At 63.6% G+C, this 20,495-nt stretch overlaps 7 protein-coding genes across 7 annotated transcripts; 4 read left to right on the forward strand and 3 right to left on the reverse strand.

The window, feature by feature from the left end:
- Positions 1 to 418: 418 nt before the first annotated feature.
- PFL1_03734 (uncharacterized protein) lies at positions 419 to 2,003 on the reverse strand (the record flags this gene model as incomplete). The annotated part of the gene is made up of 2 exons (XM_007881253.1): positions 419 to 1,319; positions 1,459 to 2,003. The coding sequence occupies 2 exons, from the start codon at positions 2,001 to 2,003 to the stop codon at positions 419 to 421; spliced, it is 1,446 nt and encodes a 481-aa protein (XP_007879444.1).
- A 455-nt stretch (positions 2,004 to 2,458) lies between these two features.
- PFL1_03735 (uncharacterized protein) lies at positions 2,459 to 3,692 on the forward strand (the record flags this gene model as incomplete). The annotated part of the gene is made up of 6 exons (XM_007881254.1): positions 2,459 to 2,527; positions 2,633 to 2,723; positions 2,808 to 2,905; positions 2,987 to 3,101; positions 3,206 to 3,429; positions 3,534 to 3,692. 6 exons carry the CDS (start codon positions 2,459 to 2,461, stop codon positions 3,690 to 3,692), a joined length of 756 nt encoding a protein of 251 aa, XP_007879445.1.
- Positions 3,693 to 4,503: 811 nt separating this feature from the next.
- Positions 4,504 to 5,882, forward strand: PFL1_03736 (uncharacterized protein; the record flags this gene model as incomplete). The annotated part of the gene is made up of 2 exons (XM_007881255.1): positions 4,504 to 4,921; positions 5,032 to 5,882. The coding sequence occupies 2 exons, from the start codon at positions 4,504 to 4,506 to the stop codon at positions 5,880 to 5,882; spliced, it is 1,269 nt and encodes a 422-aa protein (XP_007879446.1).
- A 559-nt stretch (positions 5,883 to 6,441) lies between these two features.
- PFL1_03737 (uncharacterized protein) lies at positions 6,442 to 9,606 on the reverse strand (the record flags this gene model as incomplete). Its single annotated transcript, XM_007881256.1, has 1 exon — positions 6,442 to 9,606. One exon carries the CDS (start codon positions 9,604 to 9,606, stop codon positions 6,442 to 6,444), a length of 3,165 nt encoding a protein of 1,054 aa, XP_007879447.1.
- An 843-nt stretch (positions 9,607 to 10,449) lies between these two features.
- Positions 10,450 to 13,607, forward strand: PFL1_03738 (uncharacterized protein; the record flags this gene model as incomplete). The annotated part of the gene is made up of 8 exons (XM_007881257.1): positions 10,450 to 10,845; positions 10,952 to 11,093; positions 11,173 to 11,626; positions 11,726 to 12,120; positions 12,200 to 12,456; positions 12,548 to 12,697; positions 12,789 to 13,182; positions 13,291 to 13,607. The coding sequence occupies 8 exons, from the start codon at positions 10,450 to 10,452 to the stop codon at positions 13,605 to 13,607; spliced, it is 2,505 nt and encodes an 834-aa protein (XP_007879448.1).
- Positions 13,608 to 14,693: 1,086 nt separating this feature from the next.
- On the forward strand, positions 14,694 to 16,468 carry PFL1_03739 (uncharacterized protein; the record flags this gene model as incomplete). The annotated part of the gene is made up of 3 exons (XM_007881258.1): positions 14,694 to 15,671; positions 15,814 to 15,969; positions 16,094 to 16,468. 3 exons carry the CDS (start codon positions 14,694 to 14,696, stop codon positions 16,466 to 16,468), a joined length of 1,509 nt encoding a protein of 502 aa, XP_007879449.1.
- An 884-nt stretch (positions 16,469 to 17,352) lies between these two features.
- PFL1_03740 (uncharacterized protein) lies at positions 17,353 to 18,759 on the reverse strand (the record flags this gene model as incomplete). Its single annotated transcript, XM_007881259.1, has 1 exon — positions 17,353 to 18,759. One exon carries the CDS (start codon positions 18,757 to 18,759, stop codon positions 17,353 to 17,355), a length of 1,407 nt encoding a protein of 468 aa, XP_007879450.1.
- Between the last annotated feature and the right edge of the window lie 1,736 nt (positions 18,760 to 20,495).

Genomic DNA, 20,495 nt, shown 5'->3' on the forward strand with positions numbered 1-20,495 from the left:
CAGCTCGCTCGCTCGCTCTTTTCTCTCCTACACCAGCTCTCTCTTGCGGGTTTCAGCCTCTTTATCTGTTTCGTCGGCCTCGGTCTCACCAAGTCGCTCGCTCGCTCACTGGTCCACCAACGCACATTCATTCCCAGCCCGGTCCCTCCTCTCTCTCTCTCTCGCTCTAGCTCTCTAGTGTCAGAAGCATCCGATCCCGATCCAAACTAGCCAGCCTCGTACGCTCGAACAGGCCTCGGTGACGTCCAGGCTGCATCGAGGAGAGCAAAGGTGCATGTCAAGGGGTCGAATCGGTGCGCATGGATGAGCCTCGAAAAGGTATGTACAGGCCGGGTCGGAGCCGGAGGTGAGAACATCGGCAGATAGGGGGACAGAAGAGAAGAGGGAAAAGAGGGGCGTGCAGCAAGGGATGGCCACCTCACTTCTTGGCCTTGCCCTTGCCCGTGGCGCCTCTCGTCGTCGAAGACGTAGTCTTCTTGCCGCTGCCGCTCCCCGTCCCCGCCGATGCCGATGCCGACGCCGACGCCTTCTTGGTGGGCGTCTCGACCTTGTCCTTGCCCACCTTTCTCGTCGCCGCCGCCGCCGTCGCCGAGCGCGTCTTTCGAGGCGAGGGCTTCTTCTTCGACACCGAAACGTCGCCCGCTGCTGCCGCCTCGTCCTGCTCCTCCTCGTCCTCGTCGTCGTTGTCATCCGAGGGCGACAGCTCCAATGCGGCGTCCTCGAGAGCTGCCTCCTCCTGGATCTGCTTCGACGACGTCTTGGGCGACGCAGCAGCTGCCGCCTTGCCCTTTGCCTTGGACTTGGGCGTCTCTGCCGCGGCCTCCGTCGCCGCTTCGGCCTTTCGCTTCTTGGACGTCGCCGCCGGAGACGATGTTTCCGCTGCGGCCGCCTTCTTGCCCTTGGCCGAGGCCGGGCTCGAGACGGCCTCCTCGACCGCCTTACCCTTGGCCTTCTTGTCGGCCGCCGGAGCCGGCTGCTGGTCCTTCTTCTTCTTCTTCTTGTCCTCCTCGCCCTCGGCGGCGGCGGGCACCACTCGCTTCATGCCGAGCGAGCAGTTCCAGATGGGCAGCGATGCGCTCGAGCCCGTCTTGACTTCGATGTTTTGGATGTTGTTCCAGCCGCCGGGGATCTTGGAGATGACGGCAGGGACGGCGGCCACCAGGTTCTCCTGGAGCTGCTCGGGCGTGTGCGACGAGAGGTAGCCGAGCTTGATCGATGACGTGGAACCCTTGTTCTGCAGGAAGTAGGTCGACGAGATGGCCGACTCGAGCTCCTCCTTGAGGTGGCGCGTCCGGACGACGTCGACCGTGATGGGGTTCCTGAGCGAGGTGGGCGGTTGGTAAGCGGAGACGACGGCAAACGGTCAGCAACAGCGTCGGCGAGGGCGGAATTTCGTACGGTGGCAGGCACGCGCTAGGGACGTGCGGCGATCGCAGTCCCCGCTGCTGCTCCACTCACTTCTTGGCGTCAAAGAAGACCTTGCCGCAGATTTTGGGGACGAGCGGGACGATGCGCTGGTCGACGAGGAAGAGGTCGTGGTCCTTGACGAGGTCCCTCCTGGCCTCAAAGGGCTTGAACTTGCCCTTGAGCTTGGTGACGCCGACGACGCGGGCGACGCTGGTGATCTTCTCCTTGGTCAGTAGGTCCTTGTACTCCCTCTGCGGGTCCTTGACCAGCAGGCAGACCGACACCTGGCCGGGGCGGTGGACGGCGTTGGGGACGGGCACGCGGACGGGCTTGACCTTGGCCTCGGGGTTGAGCTGCTTGACGGCGACCTGGAGGAAGACGGTGTTGTTGCGGTCCCTCAGGTCGCCCTGGGGCCCGTCTAGGGGCAGCACGTTCTTGGCGTTGGCATCGTCCTCGCGCTGCTTGGCCAGCTTGTCGGCGTGGGCCGCGAGCGCCTTAAAGGCCTTGAGCGCCTGCGCCGGGTCCACCTTGCCCGCCGCGTACTCCTGCTGCCCCTTTGTGGGAACGGCGACGACCTTTTTCGTGACTGCCGGCATGCTGTGTCTGCACGGATTGGGTTTGGGAAGCTTGTGATGAGAGCGAAGAGGCGACAGGGGGGGGTATGATGGAGACAGGGAAGAGTGGGAGGTGACCACGGCCAGGCTGCTGCTGCTCCTGGTGCTGCCGCTGCAGCAACCACGGCGGCGCCGTTCAAAAAAATTCCAGGCGGGCGGCAGCCCCACCAAGCCCCGCGCTCGAGAAGAAAAATTCCAGGCTGGGCCGGGCTGGCCCTAGCCTTGGACCCCGACCTTCTGATGATTAAGCCTGACTAATCCAAAGGCCCCAGCGCGAAGAAACTCCACATCCCTGCCTCTGGCCTGCAGCGCCTCGTCTTTGGGACCTGGTTGGCTTCCCATCCTGCTCGCCCTCGTCCACCATCCCCGCCTCGCGCTCAACTCGTAGCCGTCCTTCGACACCTGCAGACTCCGCGGCTCACATCGCAACTTGCAAGATGGCGACAGCATCCGTCGACTTTTCCTCGCTCCTGGCCGAGCTCGAGCAGCAGAGGGACCTGACCGAGGTGAGCAGTCCTGTCGCTCGCTGCCTGACCGTTCTGTTAGTCGCCCTGTGGGCTCCATTTGACCGCCTGCGATATCTGTCTTTTTTTCGCCACCGTCTCTGGCAGAACATGCGTGAGAGGTCAAAAGACCTCGACAAAGCCTTCCGCTCGCTCTCGAGCGTGCTGAACCGCGTGCACTCGACGCCCGGCGACCAAGGTGAGCCCAGCCGCCCGCTTACGAAGTGTCGTACTGTTCGCTGACGACGACATCCCGCTTGGTCCCGGATGGTTTCGCGCGCAGTTCCACAGCTCGTCGAGAGCACTCAGCCCTACTTTGAGCAGTGCCGCAAGGCGATTGCCTCGATCATCGAGCTGGTGCCCGCCAACCAGTACTACCGGGTGAGTGGCCCTGAGCATCCTCGCCTCCGCCATCGAGCATAGCTGACGTGCCTGGCAACGCAAGTCGTGTCCGATGCGCAGTGGTGCGACGAGTGGACCTTCCACCTCAAGAACACGACGTTTGCAGCCTGCCTCGCCTACTTTCTCGGCACCGGCTATCTCCTCTCCAAGGAGGAGGCGTGCTCGATCCTCGGCAGTGAGTGCCCAGGACCGCCGGCATCGTGAGGAGGCGCGTCACCGGGCTAGCCGCTGACATTCTGGCACACACCTACGCACGTCGCATCTCGATGTCTTCCGCAGTCGAGCAGGCGCACTCGGACCGTTTCATGCTTTCTACGGAAGAGTACCTGCACTCGCTGGTGTCGATGATCAACGAAATGTCGCGAATCGCCGTCAACAGCGTGACGCTTGGCGACTTTCAGACGCCCGTCCGGCTGTCGCGCTTTGTCAAGGAGCTCCACGCCGGCTTCCAGCTGCTCAACCTCAAGAACGACAGCCTCAGAAAGCGCTTTGACGGCATCAAGGTGAGTAGCCGCGAAAGAGGGCCGCTTGGCGGGAGCAAGCCGACTGAAGAGCAAAGGCGACTCCACGTCGGCTTCCTCCCGAACCTCTCTGTCCCGCACTGCAGTACGACATCAAGAAGATCGAGGAGATTGTCTACGACATCTCGCTCAGAGGCCTGGTGAAGCCGGCGGGCGAGCAGGACGCTGGAGGACACGGCGTGGGCGTCCGCGTCGACGACGAGCGAAGGCAGCACGTCCTCAAGGTGCTATCCGGGCGGCAGTAGTAGAGTAGAGGTCGACTGCTTGCACCTCCCCAATCCTGCAACCCAGCCGATGCGATCTAGCCGCGACGACACCATGATGGCCAGACCTGGCGTGATCTTGGCCTGTGGAAAAGGTAGAAGGCTTCCCACGCTTAGTGCAACGGCACATGCGATATGAACTGGGCGGCGGTTGTCGGTCTCTTGTCGGAACGCAACCGCCGTCAATCGGCGCCGTTCCGGCCCGTCGTCTAATTTTGCACCAGCAGCAGCGCTCTGCGACTAATTTCGGCAAGGCTCCGTGCGCCAACGGAGGCCCGGCTTGGCACATGCACGCACCGCTCAGCAAGTCGACCTTGACTTGTCACCGGAAAGGCTGGCCAGCCAGCCAGCCAGGCAGGCAGGCCTTGCGGTGGCCCCTGCCCTCGTCTGCCTGGCTTCCCGCCCGCAGAAATTTCTTCTCGCGCGCTTCTTCTCGAGCGGGGCGGCCGGCGGCCAGGCGCGCTCGGCTGTTGGCCGCGTGTGGCGGCCCTCTCGGCCGCCCTTCTTAAGCCATCCTTGCCGGACTCGCCCTCCTCCTTCCCTCCCTCCATCCACTCGCTCCCTATCTCTTCACCTGACCATCGATGCTGTCGACCTTCTATCCCGACCCTCTCCGCCATCTCACTCAAGATTGCGTTCTGCAGGCCAGGCACCCGTCGACGCAGGCCATCGCCACTCGTCCGTAGGTAGTCGCGCGGCCACACTCGGGTATCCTGCAGCCAGCACGCTTGCACCTGTCGTCAACCGGTCGCAGGCCATCTAGCTGGTCCTGCTTGGCCGGATCGACGGCACCATGGGGGCTCCACTGCCCTGGCTGCAGGAGGAGTTCGGCACCTGGATCTGCGGCGTCTGCGGCGTCCGATCCAACGACGAAAAGCTGCTCCAGACCCACCTCGAGACCTCGCCCGAATGCCACGCCTTCTGCGCGCTCTGCGAGCAGAGCTACGATTCCCTCGCCGAGCTCAAGGAGCACGACGGCTGCGCAAGGAGAGGCATCCGCCTTCCTTGCGACTTTTGCGGCGAGGTCTTCACGGACCGCGACTTTGAGGCACACTGCGTCTCGAAGCACGCCGCCTGCAACGCTTGCATGACTTACTGCCCCGACACTGCCGAGCTCCGCCGGCACATCGCCAAGGCGCACGCCCAGCTCTACTGCAAGAAATGCGATCGCCTCTACTCCAGCGCCGAGGCGCTGGCGGAGCACGAGTATGGTGAGGCTTCGACCCTCTACGGCCGGCAGCTGGGCCGGCAGAGAGGCACCGGAGCTCGCTAACCACTCACTCGTTGGCTTGAACCGACCCCTGTGCTTCGCTGCTGTCAGTCCGACATCAGGTATCTGGACCGCCCTCGGAAAAGCGCGTTCAGGATATGCAGGCGGCCACTTGGCCTTCTTCGCAGTCGGGCGCCCGCGACGAGCGCCAGCTCCAGCAGGGCAGCAACGGCAGCAGCTCGCCTCGGGGGCCTCGAAAAAGGAATCGCAACCACCAACGAAGCCCATCCTCGGGGCCCTTCGAGGGTTCGGGCGGAGCGCTTACCGCTTCGCCAAGCCCGGGCCCCAATGCTCAACCCCCACGCGGATCGGGGCAACAGGCTCGCTACCAAGACAACGGCAGCCTGGCCCAGCATCGCGACACCAGCACCGATTTCGCCGAGAGGGCGGCGCGGGTGCGGTCGCTCAAGGACAGCGAGGACAACCTGGTCTGCCCGATGAAGAACTGCACGCACAAGACCACCTTCGTGAGGAAGATGATGCAGCACCTTCAAAGTACCGCCTGCGCCGGCCGCCTCAGCTCGGCCGAGCTCTTCACGTTTGCCGTGGTGGCCAACTGTGAGGGCGTGCTGCCGGACCTGTCCTTGTCCTTCCAGGACAACGTGCGAGCGCTGCAAAAGTCGTTGGCGCTCCAGTGCGACAGCGTCGGCGGATCGCCCCTTCCTCGGTGGAAGCCGATCATCATCAAGTTTCCCAACCAGGCGCGGCCTTTCCGCTGCCGCTCGTGCAAGAAGGACTACCCGTCGCCCGAGGCCCTGCTGCAGCACAAGGGCGACACGCCCCTCTGCAACGACCGTCGGACGATCACCGAGTGGGAGTACTTTGTGCTCGAGCAGGTTCGCTCGGCCAGGGCGCTGCTGCGGGGCGGAAGCGACCGCGGCTGGCTGCGCTGGGCCGAGTGAAGCGCCAGACCGCGGTCTCCCGTCTGACCCAGGCCTGGAGGGGGCCACTTGCCTCGCAGGCATGGGCGAGATATCCGCAAGCAGGCGGGCGAGCAGGCAGGCACATGCGCACGCGACCCAACTCCTGCGCGCCAGACCACACTCGCCATGGAGAGTTCGTGCAGAGCTTCGTTAATTCGTCAAACGGCAAGACAGGTCGACAAGACGGGTGGGGCGCAGGGCCAGCGTCGTTGGACCGAACAGCCGCCGTCATCGCCGGAGGGGTGCGATGACGGTGCTGGGATTTTTGGGAGTGTGAAGGCAGAAGGGGGACCGTGGCAGTGGGGGAAGTCATCGGGCGCGACCTCTGCGTCACAGAAGTCTGCCAGCGACGATGGATATATGGGACGACGGTGTCTATGGGCAAGCGCGAGGGAGGCTTGGGATTGATGCAGGGGTCAAGCATGTCCACCCGGGGCGAAGAGGCGGAAGAGGCTGAAGGTGCGTCGGCCAGCAGGCGAGCGGGAGCGGGGCACCAGTGCAGAAGGCCAAAGGCCTGATGAACGAGGGCCAAAGGGAATCAGAGCGTCTTGACCTCCTCGTCCTTGCCCTCGGCGGCGCGCTGGATGAGCGTCTGCTGCTCGGGCGTGAGGCTCGAGGTGATGGCCTGCCAGACGTCGGTGCGCTGCGTCTGCAGGTTGGCCAGCAGCTCGCGGAAGTGGTCAAACACGGGCACCTTGTCCATGGGCGACTCGTACGACAGCTCCTCGTCGTCGTCCTCGTCCTCGTCGTCTTCGTCGTCGTCATCCTCGAACTCCTCGCCGTTGGCGTGGGCGGTGGCCTGGGCGCGCAGCTTGGCCCGCTCGCGCGCGAGGAGCTCGAGGTACTCGTTTTCCTCGTCGACGACGTCCTTGTCATCGTCGACGTCCTCGTAGTCGCCCTCGTTGGTGGCGCCCGAGGTGTCGTAGTCGGTGGCGCCGCCCTGCGAGTTGAACGACTCGTCGCCCTCTTCGTCGTCGTCGTCTCCCTCATCGTTGAAGGCGTCGATGAGCGCCTTGCGCTTCCTGATGGCATCCGGCAGGCCGTCGAGCTGCGCCGAGAGGGCCACCAGGAGCGCCGGCAGGTTCTGCTGCACCGCGGCGGGCAGCGATGCGGCGTCGAGGGCGAGGATCTGGATAATGGCCGAGGCGGCCACCTTCTTCTCGTGGACGCGGTTGAGCTTGGGCAGCAGCGCCGTGACGGCGTTGAAGAAGCCGACGGTGGCGTTGGACGCCTCGAGCACCTGGAGCGTCAGGGCGGCGTTGTAGTAGAGGGCGTCGAGGATGACAATGGTGCTCCAGCGGCGGACCTCGGCGCCCATCTTGTCGGTCGTGGCCAGGACGGGGAGCACCGTGTTGACAATCGTCGGGACGGCCTCGTCGATGCCGCCCTTGAGGAGCAGAAGGATGATGTCGGCCAGCTTGCACGCGGATACCTGGTCCATGGGGCCCAGCTGGTCGCTCGTCATGCCGACAGTAAACATGTCGACGAGCATGTGCTTGTACTCGGCGCTCTGCATGACGACGTCGGTGCCGTACGAGACGCAGTTGTCGATGGTCGACAGCATCTCGGACAGATAGTCGATGCCGCTCGACTTGAACGACTTGTAGATCAGGCCAAAGATCTGCCACATGCCCGGCGACACGCGCTTCTGGTAGTAGGTCAGGGTGTCGGTGAGCTCGAGGCAGTCGTCGTAGAGCTCGACGCACTCCTTCTCCAGGGTGTACGCGACGATAGGCAGCACGACGGCCTCGAGCTTGTCGAGCATCTCGGGGCGCGACTCGGCCGAGGCGATGATCTGGAAGATGGTGTTGAGGCAGCCCATGGCGGCGAAGAGCTTGTCGTCCTCGTTGGCCTCCATGTTGAGCTCGAGGGTGCCGTCGGGCTCGCGCTCGGATGCCTCGAGGTTCTCGTTGACGAGGCGCATGTAGCTGTTGGCCATCTGCTCGGTCAGCTGGACGCTAAAGGGCAGCAGCTCCTCGCCAAATTGGGCCACGACCTTTTCCTTTGTCGGCGTCAGCACGTCGAGGTCGGTCTCGTCGCTCAGCTTGAGCAGCTCCTGCATCAGGCGCGCGGCGTTGGGCGCCATGGCGGCGTGGACCTCATCGTGGGCGATGAGCGAGCCGATGGCCTCGGCGGCCTGGACGCGCACGGGCAGCTCGGCGTCGCCGATGCAGTCCATTACGCCACGGAAGGCGGCCTCGAGCGTGGCCTCGCTGCTCCACTTCATGCCGTGGCCGTCAAACGACTTGATGAGGTCGTTGGCACGGAAGCGGAGGAAGCGGTGCTCGCTCTTGAGCTCCGGGATGACGTGCTGCGCAAAGAAGCCGTCGAGCATGCCGGCCACCTTTTCGTGGTTGATCATCGTCAGGTCGAGGGCGCGGCACATGTGCAGAGCGCCCTCCTTCTCGCGCGGCGAGCGCTGCGCCGGGTAGGCGTTGACGACCGACGTGATAAACTCGAGCATGGGCATGAAGGAGCTCTTGGTGCGCTTCGAGGCGACCGTCTGGATGAAGGTGGCGGCCGAACCGGACGGCGTGCCGATCTCCTCGAAGGGGTCGAGGTTGGCGCGGACAAAGTCGACCGGGTCGAGCTCCCAGAGCTCGTCGTCCTCGTCGTTGTAGCAGATGCGCGGGTACATGAAGCTGCGGACGAGCTGGTCGACGTGGGGCTTGAGCAGCGCCCAGGTCGACTTGGGCTTGACGCACTCGGTGAAGAACATGCAGAGGAAGTGGACGGCCTTCTTGCTGAGCCAGGCGCCCTGGACGTTGGCCTCGACGAGGCGGAGGTAGGCCTTGAGGATCTCGGGGGCGAAGGTCTGGACAAAGTGCTCGGCAAACGGCTTGTAGTTGTGCATGTCCGACGGCAGCTGCGAGGGGTTGCCGTAGCGGCTAAAGAGGCGGTTGAGCGAGTGGAGCGCCCACTTCTTGGCCTTCCACCAGCTGGCCTCCTCGCGGCCCTCGTCGTCTGCGGGGAGGTTGGCGACGTCAATGTCCTTCTGGACGACATTGAGGAGGAAGGTGCCCCAGGGGACGATGCTCTCGTGCGACTGCTGGTGCTTTGTGAGCTCGGTGTGCATGCTGGTCTTGTAGATCTTGAGGATGAGGTAGAGGATCTCGCCGACCTCGGCCGAGGAAGCGTTGGGCGAAGCGAGGAGGTTGTTGCCGGTCTGGAGGATCTGGGGGAAGGTGGCGGGGGCGAGCTTCTCCATCATGGCGGCGCCGTCGTTCCAGCGGTATGCGCGGACGACCTCGAGGAGGGCTCGGAGGCCGCCGTAGACCTGCTGGGGCTGGTCGCTGGAGAGGAGGGCGACAATCTGGTCCATGAGGTTGGGCCACTGCTCGGGGAAGTCGTAGCGTGCGATGGTGCCGAGCGCGCTGGCGACGTGGACGCGGGTCTGGGCGGGTGCGTCGACGAGGGTGGGGAGGATGCTCGACTTGATGGCGTTGCGGTCCGACTCGGGGATGGGGTTGGCGGACGAGGAGCGGGCCGCCGTCGTCTCCCAGTGCCTTCGGATGCGGTTCTTGGAGTAGATTGCGGCCGCCTGTCGCACGGCGAGGTCGACCTGGGCCGAGGCGACGATCTGGAAGCAGGAGCTGAGCATGCCATCCTGGCCCTCGACCTTTTTCAGCTCGAGCTCGGCGGCCCTGCGGGTGTTGATGTTGGGGTCGAGCGACGACGTGAAGATCTGCACGAGGGCGTCCATCTTGGGCGACAAGTGTGCTTGGGCAGCCGTCTGGTAGGAGGAGGAGGAGAAGGAGGAGGAGGAGGAGGAGGAGGACAAGGTTGCCCGACGGCGGCGGAGAAGGGTGGGGTATAGGGGGTTGAACGGAAGAGCGGAAGGGCGTGTGGCGGGGGCGAAGGGAGAAGAATGGGATGTGATGGGAAGCCACAGAGATCCAATGCGGTTGGGTGGCGGCCGGAAGGGAAGGCAAGAAAGGGAGCTCGCTCTCTGTGGCTTGCTTGCTCGCTCGGCCGCGGGTGCGTTTCTGTGGATTTTTCTTCCCTCTTTCCAAGCAAAGGTGGGAAAGTGACACACGTACGGCCGCACGCGCAGGGGCGGGGCGGGGGGAGCTCAGTGCTTGGAAAAGGCGAAAAAATTTGCAATTCCAAAAAATCAAGAAGCAAGCAAGCAGAGAGACGCACGGACGGGCCTGCGTCGACGCAGAGGGGTGACCAGGCTAGGAGGCAGCCCCTTTGCTTGTTCTTCTCGCGTTTGGGCCACCCTCGCCTTGGACGAGACCAACACCTGGCCTGGGCTGGGCTGCCCTGTCCGACTTCCGCGCCTCGGTTTGCCTGGCCGCCCTTGCAGCCTGTTGCTCCACATGTCATGCTGTTGACCACTTGACAGCCGCCCCCCGAAGCCCATCTTTGGTCGGGCCGACTCGGACCCCACCTCTTCTGACCTCGACCGGCCTGCTTGCCTTTCATCTTCTCGCCACCACCACCATCGTCTCCGCTTCCATCCGTAGTCACTCCTCACCGCACTCCATGCGCGCACGGTGATACCCAGCAGCCACACCGCAAGCGTGCCGCCGGGCAAGGCAACATGCCTCCCGCACAGGGCGCATCATCAAAGGGCCGATCCAAGCAGCCCAAGCTCAGCTTCGCCTCAACCTCGAGCTCAGCAAACTCCCGCCCGCTCAGCGCGACCCCGTCCTTCTCCTTCACCAAGCCTGCATCCTCGAGATCCGAGCACTCGCCAAGCCCGGCGCCTCTGCCCCTCCAGCACGCCTCGGCCAAAGGCAAGCACAAGCAGCACGAGCCCGCAGCCATCGACCCAGAAGACCTCGGAAGCCACCAGGAGCCCACGTCGTCTCTCTGGTGCGACAAACACTCCCCCTCTAGCCTCGCGGAGCTTTCCGTACACAAGCAAAAGGTGCAAGATGTTCAGGGTTGGCTCAGAGATGCCCTGAGCGGAAACCCGAGGCTGGCAAAATACCGCGTGGGTGTCCGTCGCCGCTGTCTACGCCTGGCCGCAATTCACGCACTTGCCAGACCCCGCTCTGATCTCAAAATGCTGACTCTCCGCCTGCTCGCACCGCCTGCAGCGGATCCTCGTTCTCACCGGCCCGGCCGGCTCCGGCAAGACCGCCACCATAAAGGCCCTCGCCGCTCCCTCTGAGCTCGACTTCGAGATCCTCGAATGGAACACCCAAACGTCGCTCACCAGCGAGCCGTTCGCATCGGCTCGTGAGCGTCCGCATATCCGACACATGCACATGATGCGATACTCCTTCACTGCTGACCTTTCGTCCCTCGTCACGTACAGCAAATTCCGCGGAGCGCTTCTCGGACTTTCTGGCACGTGCTGGCCGGTACTCCTCCTTGTCCCTGTCGGCCGCCGGGCCATCTGCTTCACAGTCATCCTCGCAGGGTCGCCTGTCGTCTACTCCTCAGTCTTCGCAGACATCAACTCGAAGAATCATTCTGGTCGAGGACCTGCCAAACGTCCATCACCAACCGACCAAGGCTGCGTTCAACGCTGCGCTGGAACTCTTCTTGGCCAAGGCGCTTCCGGTCGCCTCGCCGGCGCAGGGCTCATCAGAGGTCGTTAACTGTCCCATCGTACTCATCATTTCGGAGAGCACGCCGAGGGAGGACGATGAACGCTGGGCGGGCGAGTCGAGCGGCGGAGGCTGGCGAGATCGACTCGGCGCGATCATGGACGCGCGCACCGCCCTGGACGAGAGTGTTCGCAGGAGCCCGGCGGTCAGCGAGATTCGGTGAGCAGCAGCCGTCATCGCCGCCATCGGTGTCAGGTCCGATGCGGGCTTCCTGGCGCGAGCCACTCGCTTACGTTGCATTCTCTTGTCTCGGTGCAGCTTCAATCCCGTGGCGCCCACCATCTTGCTCAAGGGCCTGCGACGCATTGTGGATCTTGAGTTCCCTGCGCAGCAGTCGACAAGGTCGGCAAAGTCGAGATCGCGCAGCGCCGCCACCGCCGACGAGCCTCCGGGGCGACCGAGCATGCAAACGGTGCAGGCTGTGGCCGACAGTGGAACGGGGGACATTCGAGCCGCTGTCAACTGCCTGCAGTTTCTGTGCGGCATCCAGACGCCAGAGGCAGGAGCAAAGCGCGACGCGGCAGGCCGTCGAAAACCAGCATCTCGCACCTCCGCCAAGTCGAGACTGGCAGCGAGGCAGCTGGCGCTCATCTCCGGGCGAGAATCGTCCCTGGCCCTGTTCCACGCTGTCGGTCGAGTGCTGTACAACAAGCGTGAGTGGCCCCTGCCTGGATCCGCCGACCACTTCCCCATCTGCTGACATTGCGTCTACGTTGCTCATGTCTCTGACAGGCTTCGGGGACCCCGGCCAGGAAGCCGAAGAGCAGAAGCTGCGCAAGAAGGCAGCCGCCGCAACTGGGCCCGACCTGTCGGACGACGAATTCGACGAGCACGAGGCAGAGCTGTCGGCGTTGCGAGAGCGCCTCAACAGAGCGGGACGTGCTCTGACGGGTGTTGGAACGAGCGATTCAGAGCAGCGGAAGAGCTCATATGAGATGCCATCTCACTATGCTCCGCTGCAGAGGCGAGAGAGCCGCGTCGACGTGCAGGTGAGAGGCTCGAGCGACGCGGATGCGCTCGCCACAAACGCCGGACGACCGTGCGCTAACCAGGGGCGAGCTTTTGTTGATCCGCGTACAGGACCTCTGGACGGACCTGCCGGTCGACCCGTCGATGTTTCAGCTCTACCTTCACCAGAACTATACCGCCTTTACGACGGATATCGAGCAGTGCTGCGAGATCGCATCCGGCATCAGCGACGCAGACTCGATCCGCTGCACTCGTGAAGAGGTGAGCATATGGCCGTGTCACTGGTTTCAATGCCCATTGTGGGTTCCGCTGACGCGCCTGTGCGGACATGCTTGCACGCACAACGCCATAGTACCGGCACGCTGCTTTGCTGTCGCACTACGGCTTCCTGGTGACGGTGCAATCGACGCTGCTGCACCTGCCGTCTCCCGTGCCGCGCCGGAACCAGAAGCTGGGCAAGGCGGCTTTCTGGGAGGTACGCAACAAGACGCGCGAGATGGACGACCTGGTGGATGATGCCAAGCAGTACCTGGCCGAGGGCTTTGGAGGGCTGGACCCGCTCAAGAGGCAGACGAGCAGCTTTGGTCGCGGAGCCGGGTTCCTTTCGACGGCCGACGATCTACTCGACGCCAACCGCAGCGACGCTGGCTTGGGCCAGGAGGGGCACAGCTCGCTCATGAGAGCCGACCGCCTGACGCTGGCGACCGAGATAGTGCCGTTGCTGGTCAAGGTGCAAGGCGGCGCTGGTGAGTTTCGGAACCGGCTGTTCGACGTGGTATCCGACGAGCCCTGGTCTGCGCCTTCCCTGACATGCCCTTTCCCCTCTCTCTTTAATGGACGTCCGCTGCAAGCAGGGGCTAACGAGGAAAGGAGCCGCAGGCTGCCAGACTGCTTTGCGCGGATCGCGCGGATGCGATTCGAGTGGGCGGGCATTTCGGACACGGCGGAGCGCAATCTCGAGGAGCACGAGATTGAGCATCGCGTAGAGGAGCCTGCGGGCGAAGACGACATTGGCCCGCCGCCGCCGTCGTCTCAGCAACGTGTTGCGATGCCAGCGGACGAGGGCCTCGGCGGATGGCAACCCGACCAGGTGGCGGCGTTGACTGGAGGTGAGGAGGCAGAAGGCGAGCGCCTCTACCTGTCGGATGACGATATCGAGGAGTACTCGTAACGTGGCGGCCCGCGCAGCAATCGACCTACTGTAGCCTGCGCTGATCGTGACGGCGGCAGGGCCAGCTGCGGAACGGAGCGAAGAGGCTCAACGTGGGGGCCACCGGCCATGACGAGCGTGGGCGAGGAGGAATGGACCGGCCGGTCCCCGGTTCGCCGTCGTCCTGGACAGCGCAGTGGCGCGCCCATATTATTGCTGGAGCCGTGGCAGGCCGACGCCGGTACGTTACGCTGTTTGTTTCGCCCGCAAAAGCGGGGACTGGTGGGGGGCAGCGAGCATGAGAGATCCCCGCAATTTCCTCGTTTGGCGGGCCGCAACCAAGTCGCCCCCCTCACCGGTGACTCTGCCTCGCCTCTGCACACGCACTACGGCAATCTCGCGCGCTAGGCAAAGGGGCGCACCGAGCTTCGACCGCCCTTTGTCCTCCATGTGTGGCATGCTGATACGGGCGTAGGCACACACGCTGCCCTGGTCATGCCGCCTTTCCTTGCTTGCCAACTACCGTAGCGCCTGCTGCTAGACGAGGGTCGGCTGCCTCTCGCCTCGGCGGTTTCGCCTGCTACGTACCTACCCATGCACCATCGTCCTGGCCTGGCCGCACCGCCCGGCCGTTGCCACCTCGTCTTGCTGCCCCGACTCGAGCAGTGGGGAAAACGAGACTCGCTGCGCTGCAACACCTGTACTTACATACGAACCCCTAGGGCTAGCTACCTATCCGAGCAGCCCCGGACGAAATGACTTGGCGAACAAGGGATGAATCGATCACAGAAGCGGTGCTACCCGAAAGACGATCAGAACGTGGCATGCCGGCCTCCATTCTCATCGTCGGATCCCAGGCAACCGGCCGTTGCTCGCTACTGCGGCCTGCTCGCTCGCCTCTCGTCGTCGCCTCGCCTCGTGTAAGGTGCAGCAACCTGGCACCTCTGACGACCTGGACGGCGAGGCAAGCCCACCTCCAATGGTGACCAGCGAGAGCATGCCTATAAAGGTAGAGCATCCCCACTTGCTCATGCACTACGTTCTGAGCCCGTCCCCCAATCTACGCCCCACCAATCCTCTGTCCTCTGAAACTTTGGACACGCCATCATGAAGCTGGCACCCACCTCGTTCGTGCTCTTGGCCGTCTCGCTGCCCGCCGCGCTGGCCACGCCGGCGCTCGACTCGCGCAGCAGGCACAAGGCCAACGCGGTCCGAGCCAACGACTTTATCCGCGTCGACGGGATGCGGCTCAAGGACAGCCACGGCGAGCCGCACTACCTCACGGGCATGAACTACTGGGCCTGTATGAACCTGGCCGCCGACGACAGCCTCGGCGGCGAGCATGCGCGCTTCATCAAGGAGCTCGACCAGATGGCCGCCAAGGGCATCAACCACCTGCGCATCATGGCCAGCTCCGAGGGCAATCCGGAGCCGCAGCCCTTCCGCATGTCGCCGGCGCTCCAAAAGGCGCCGATGCAGTACGAGGAGGGCATCTTTGTCGGCCTCGACCGCTGCCTCGCCGAGATGGCCAAGCGCGGCATGCGGGCCACCATGACGCTCAACGACCAGTGGCAGTGGTCCGGCGGCTTCGCCCAGTACATGTCCTGGGTCAACAACAACGAGCCCATCTCCTACCCGCCCTCGTGGAACCTCACCGCGCCTCCCCAGCGCGGCGAAGGCAAGACGGGCTGGGGCAACTACACGACGACGGGCAGCTTCAGCGACTACGTCACCTACGGAAACCAGATCTACACCAACCAAAAGGCCGAGCAGATCTACAAGAAGCACATCGAGACGGTCCTCAACCGCCGCAACACGGTCAACGGCCGCCTCTACAAGGACGACGCCACCATCATGACCTGGCAGCTCGCAAACGAGCCCCAGCCCGCCAACCCCTCGTCGTACCTGGGCCCCTATAGCCTCGAGTACCCGCCAAACGAGCAGGACCCGCTGATCCCCTGGGTCGACCGCATCTCCAAGTTTATCAAGAAGCGCGCCCCGCGCCAGCTCATCAGCGTCGGCTTCGAGGGAAAGCAGGGAGAGTGGTTCTGGAAAAAGGTGCACGAGCCCGAGGCGGTCGACTACGTGAGTGGCGCTGTTGCGACGCCGTCCCCGGCCGGCCGGCCAAGGATGCTGTTCCAGCGCCTGCCCGCTGTCGAGTTCTGTCGCTGACCTCATACCTCTTCTCCGGGGTCGCTCCCTCCCTCTAATCTCATTTGCTGCGCAGGGCACTACCCACGCCTGGGTGCAGAACTGGGGCATCTACAACATGACAGACGCCAGCCAGCAGAACCTGGACAAGGCCAAGAGCTTCGTCGACGAATTCATCGCCAACTCGTCGCGCTGGGCCGCCGATATCAAGAAGCCCGTGCTGCTCGAGGAGGTGAGTGGTCGCGCCGAGACAGTCGGGAGACCTACGGCATGAGAAGAGATCGGTCGAGCCACAGGCACTGATGCGATCCCAAACATCCGCCTTCATCGCCTGCCCTCCCCCCTCCCCTTTGCAGTTCGGCATGGCGCGAGACAACTGGCAGAACGACGAGTCCAAGGGCGAGTACCTGTACGCGTCCAAGGCGACGACGACGCACAAGGACGACTATTTTGAACACCTCATCGGCCTCGTCGTCGCCGACTACGAGCGCGGCGGAGCCTACATCGGTTCGGCGCCTTGGGCCTACGGCGGCATCTACCGCCCCGAGACGCAGGTGGCCAACGAGTTTGGCATGGTCTTGGCCGGTGATCCGCCCCACGAGTCGCCCGGCTGGTACGACCTCTACGACACTGACGAGGCTATGAACATTGTCGAGAGGCAGAAGCGCCGGGTCGACAAGTTCCACCAGAAGCAGTGCGGGGGCAAGCAGGGTGGCGGTAAGCCGCAGTGAGGGGCGAGGTGGGCGGAGCCGTGATGAACAGGCCGAGACTTTGATGAAGGCATGTATTCGTTACTCGATCCCGTCTTGCTGCAACGTGGATCCCCTTGGTCAAAGGCGACGTGCCGAAGGTAGAGATTGGGAGACCGGACACCTACCCTGCGGAGTAGACAGCGGCGCCACACGGGTAGCTCCATGGTATGCTCGTCCGTTTGCTGTGCCGGCCCCTGTGCGAGGTGAGATCTCAACCAGCGCTTGTACGTCCCCCTCATTCTTGCAGCCTCAACTCGGTCAGAGAGGCGAGGTTGCTGAATCTGAGGAGACGCCAAAGCTGGCCAAGCAGTTGAAGGGTCAGGGAGCAGCAGCGAGGATGAGGCGGAAGTTTACGTCCCTCGACGAGCTAAGGACGTAGCGGGCACACGGTCGTAGGTGTCATTCGACATGGACGGAGAGAAAGAAGTTTGCTTTGGTTCGGATACGGGCGAGCTGGATGAGCGACCATCGAGCTCGCCCTTTGCGGTCTACTACTAACGATGACGAGAACGAGATGGCTAGTAATACATGGTCCAGCTCCCCTCCGGATCCATTAGGAGACGTCGAGGAGCCAGCCGGGGTTGATCCGCAAGGCTGCAGAGGAGGACCTCAGTGCAGCCGAGTCGGACGGCATAATGTGTCGGGTTGAGAGGAGGAGAACAAGGTGTCGGTCTTCATAATGTGCTTGATGAGCATAGTGTAAGAAGCGGAACGAGAACCTTGATGTGGGTTTAAGCTGTGATATCGAGGTCGGTGTTGTCGAGATGGTGAAAGGTGGAGATCGAGACTAGCGCAAGGGCCACGACGCGGAAAGGGAGACGCTAAGACATGCAGGGACACTAGGACGGACCGAATGGGCGAGGTCATGCGGCAACAGCCTGGGCGGACTGGGGAACGCCGGCAGCGAGGTTGACCGCCTTGCCGTTGGGGACGTCCTTCTTCTGCTGGATGGCGGCGGCCTCGCGCTTCTTCTCCTTGAGGAGCTGCTCGGGGTCAGCGCCGAGGTCACCGGCATCGGCGTAGGCGTCGAGGCCGACACCATTGCCGCGGCCAATCTGTTGGACGTAGCTCTTGTGGATGTCGAGCACCTTGACAAACTCCTCGTCGCTGATGTCGTTGAGGAAGACGCACTTGCCCATCGTCTTGGGGACGACGAAGCGCTGGAGGCCGTCACGGGTCTTCTTGATGGCCTCGTTGGCCTCGAGGAGCAGCTCGGGGGTGAGCATGGGGTGGTCGACCGTGAGACCGATGCGGCCGGCAAGGCCGAACCACTCGTCGCGCTCCTCGGCCGAGATCAGGCCACGGTGGTGGGCAAGGGTGACGCAGTAGGCCATGTCGGTGCAGACGGCGTGGCCGTGCCTGAGCGGGGGGAAGGGAGCCAGCTCGAGGGTGGGCGAGATGCCGTGTCCGTTGGCAATGATGCGGTCCAGGCCAATCTCGTGCAGGTTGGGACTCTCGAGGTCGAGCATGAGCTTGATGGCGTTGCGGCAGATGGTGTCGGCAGCCTCCTTGAGCTCCTTGGCACCGGGGCCGGTGGCGTTACGGCCGTAGGCGGTGTTGACGAGGTCCTCGCCGTACTTGACGAGCATCTTCCAGGTGTGCGGGTCGGCGCAGTGGAGGATCTTGACGAGCTCGGCGGTACCGTTGCGGGTCTGGCCGATGGGGAGCGTCTTGAGGAAGTCAAAGTCGAGGAAGGTGTGCATGGGGGCGTGGTAGGCACCCAGGCGGTTCTTGAGCTTCTTGTGGTTGATGCCGACCTTGATCGAGATGGCGGCGTCGATCAGAGCAATGAGGGTAGTGCCGACGCGGACGTAGTTGGTGCTGCGGCGGTACGAGGCGCACGCGTAGCCAACGACGTCCGAGGCGAGACCACCGCCGACGACGAGGACGGGCTCCTTGCGGATCAGACCGAACGAGTCCATGGCGTCGACAAACGAGAGCATGGTGTCCATGGTCTTGTGCAGCTCGCCGCCCTTGAAAACGTGAAGGGTGGGCTTAATGTTGTGGGAGCCGAAGTAGGCGTTGATGGCGGAGCCGTAGAGCTCGTTGAGGTTCTCGTCGAGGATGACGAGGACGCGTCCCCACTTCTGGAAGTAGGTAGCGAGGTCCTCCTTCTGCTGGTCGAAGACGTTGTCGACGAAGCTGTAGGTGTAGTTGAGGTCCTCCTTGCCCTTGACGTGGTAGCCGGGGCCAGTGGCGTTCCTGGTCGCGGGGACCTCGGAAACGATGGCGTTCATGTCCGAAGACGCAGCACCTCCGCAGCAAGCCATTGTGAATAGGTCGTGAGGGTGGGGAAGAGGGGGGTTGAAACCGGTGCGTGGGAGTTGTGGGTGGGAGAGAGATCAAGCGAAGTTCCGTTGAAGGACGTGCGAGATATGGAAGCGTTCGTGAGAAGAGAAACGTGAATCGTCGATGGGTTGGTTTGTGAGGGGGAAGAGAGACGTAGGATGGAAGATGTTGACAGGGTTCTTATACCTTGAAGTCCGGTACCCTCCGCCGCTGCGGACGTAGGTATCGCGCTACGGATTGGGACGCAGATGAGGCAAGCGGCGGAGGGCAACGGGGGCTTTGGTGAGATTGTCACGCTGTGCTCCAGTGCCCCGACGGATGGACAGACGAGCAGCCTGGACGAGGAGCTACAGTACCGACCCTGATCTGAAAGTGGTGGCCGCCTGTGCAGAGCACCTGCCTGCTGCCTGCCTGCCTGCCTGCCTGCCTGCCTGCATGCTCCCTTGCCGCGCCGAGTTGAAGCCCAGGACTGGGGAGAGGGGAAATGGGGGCGTGCGAGGAGAGAGAGTGGGTGTGAGAGGCGGGATCGGCGACAGCGAGGCGGCAGTGCGCAAGTCGTGATGGCGAATACGGCCGTTCTTCTCGCCCTGCTCGCCGGCTGCCTCTGCGGTTGCCGGAGGTGGTGACATGGCCCATGCACTCTGCCGGGTTGGGGCAGAAGGGGAAGGGGGCTCTGCTTACCTTTGCAAGCATGGGCACACGGGCTAATGTGCCTTGTAGTGGCAGCCATTGTGCGGCAGGAGGAGGGGCGGACGGCGGGGACGCGATGCAGCGGTAGAGAATAGGGAAGGGTCGTGGACGAGCGTGGAGCGGATGTGGCCGTAGTTTTCCCCCTCCCCCAGATGCACTGTTCGACTTTGGGCCCTGCTCGCTGGCTTGGCTCGACCGTTCTGGCTGGCCCCGGCTGGCTGGCGGCCCCCCGAGACCCCGGAACGTTTCCTGGGTGCGCTTGGCTCGTCTCGGCAAATATTGGGTCCTGCAATGCGCGATCGGACCTCCCGCCCGGTTGGCAGGCAAGGCAGGCTAGGGACCAGAAAGGGCCCACATCAAGCCAGCAGGAAGCCGGACTGCTGCCGTTGTAAGCACTTCAGTTGATATAGGTAAGGTAGAAGGCAAAGAGCAGAGGTTGTGGTCACTCGCTGGTTCGTCATGACCGACGGTCCGACCGACCGACCGACCTTCCTTCTGGAGACGCTCTGGCCTGCCTTCTGGCCGTCGAGCGGGCGGCGCAAGGTGGAGGGAGGGGCGTGCGGAGCGCCTGGCATGCTCAGCTCGAGCGAGCGACGGCGTTGCGCCGGGGACGTTCCGGGAGCGCGAGCGGGTCACTTCACAGTACAGTACACTCTCTGGCTGCAAGGCGCTGGACTCGTAGGCAGCTCGTCAGCTGCGACGATGGGGCGGTGCGGGTGCAATTGCGCCCCCAGGCGGCGACGGTTGCCTCCGCTCCGAAAAGTGTCGATGAAACGCCCAGCGAGTGCTCCACCCCCGTTCGCCACTCGATCCAGCCCTTTCTCGCCGCTAGTCCGGTGGCGCCGTGCCTTTGGCATGCCTCACGCTCGCATTGACATCGTCTGCGGTGGCTCGAAGGGCAACAGCGACGTATACACGGCTGCTACCTAACTACCTGCCAAAATACCGGTGGCCTTGAGTGGAAAGGGCGATCCTCGTCAGCGCCGGCGTTGGTACCAGAGTGGGCGCACAGACAATTTGGGGCTCA

Source organism: Pseudozyma flocculosa (genome assembly GCF_000417875.1).
Source record: "Pseudozyma flocculosa PF-1 unplaced genomic scaffold scaffold00011, whole genome shotgun sequence".
Taxonomy (NCBI): domain Eukaryota; kingdom Fungi; phylum Basidiomycota; class Ustilaginomycetes; order Ustilaginales; family Ustilaginaceae; genus Pseudozyma; species Pseudozyma flocculosa.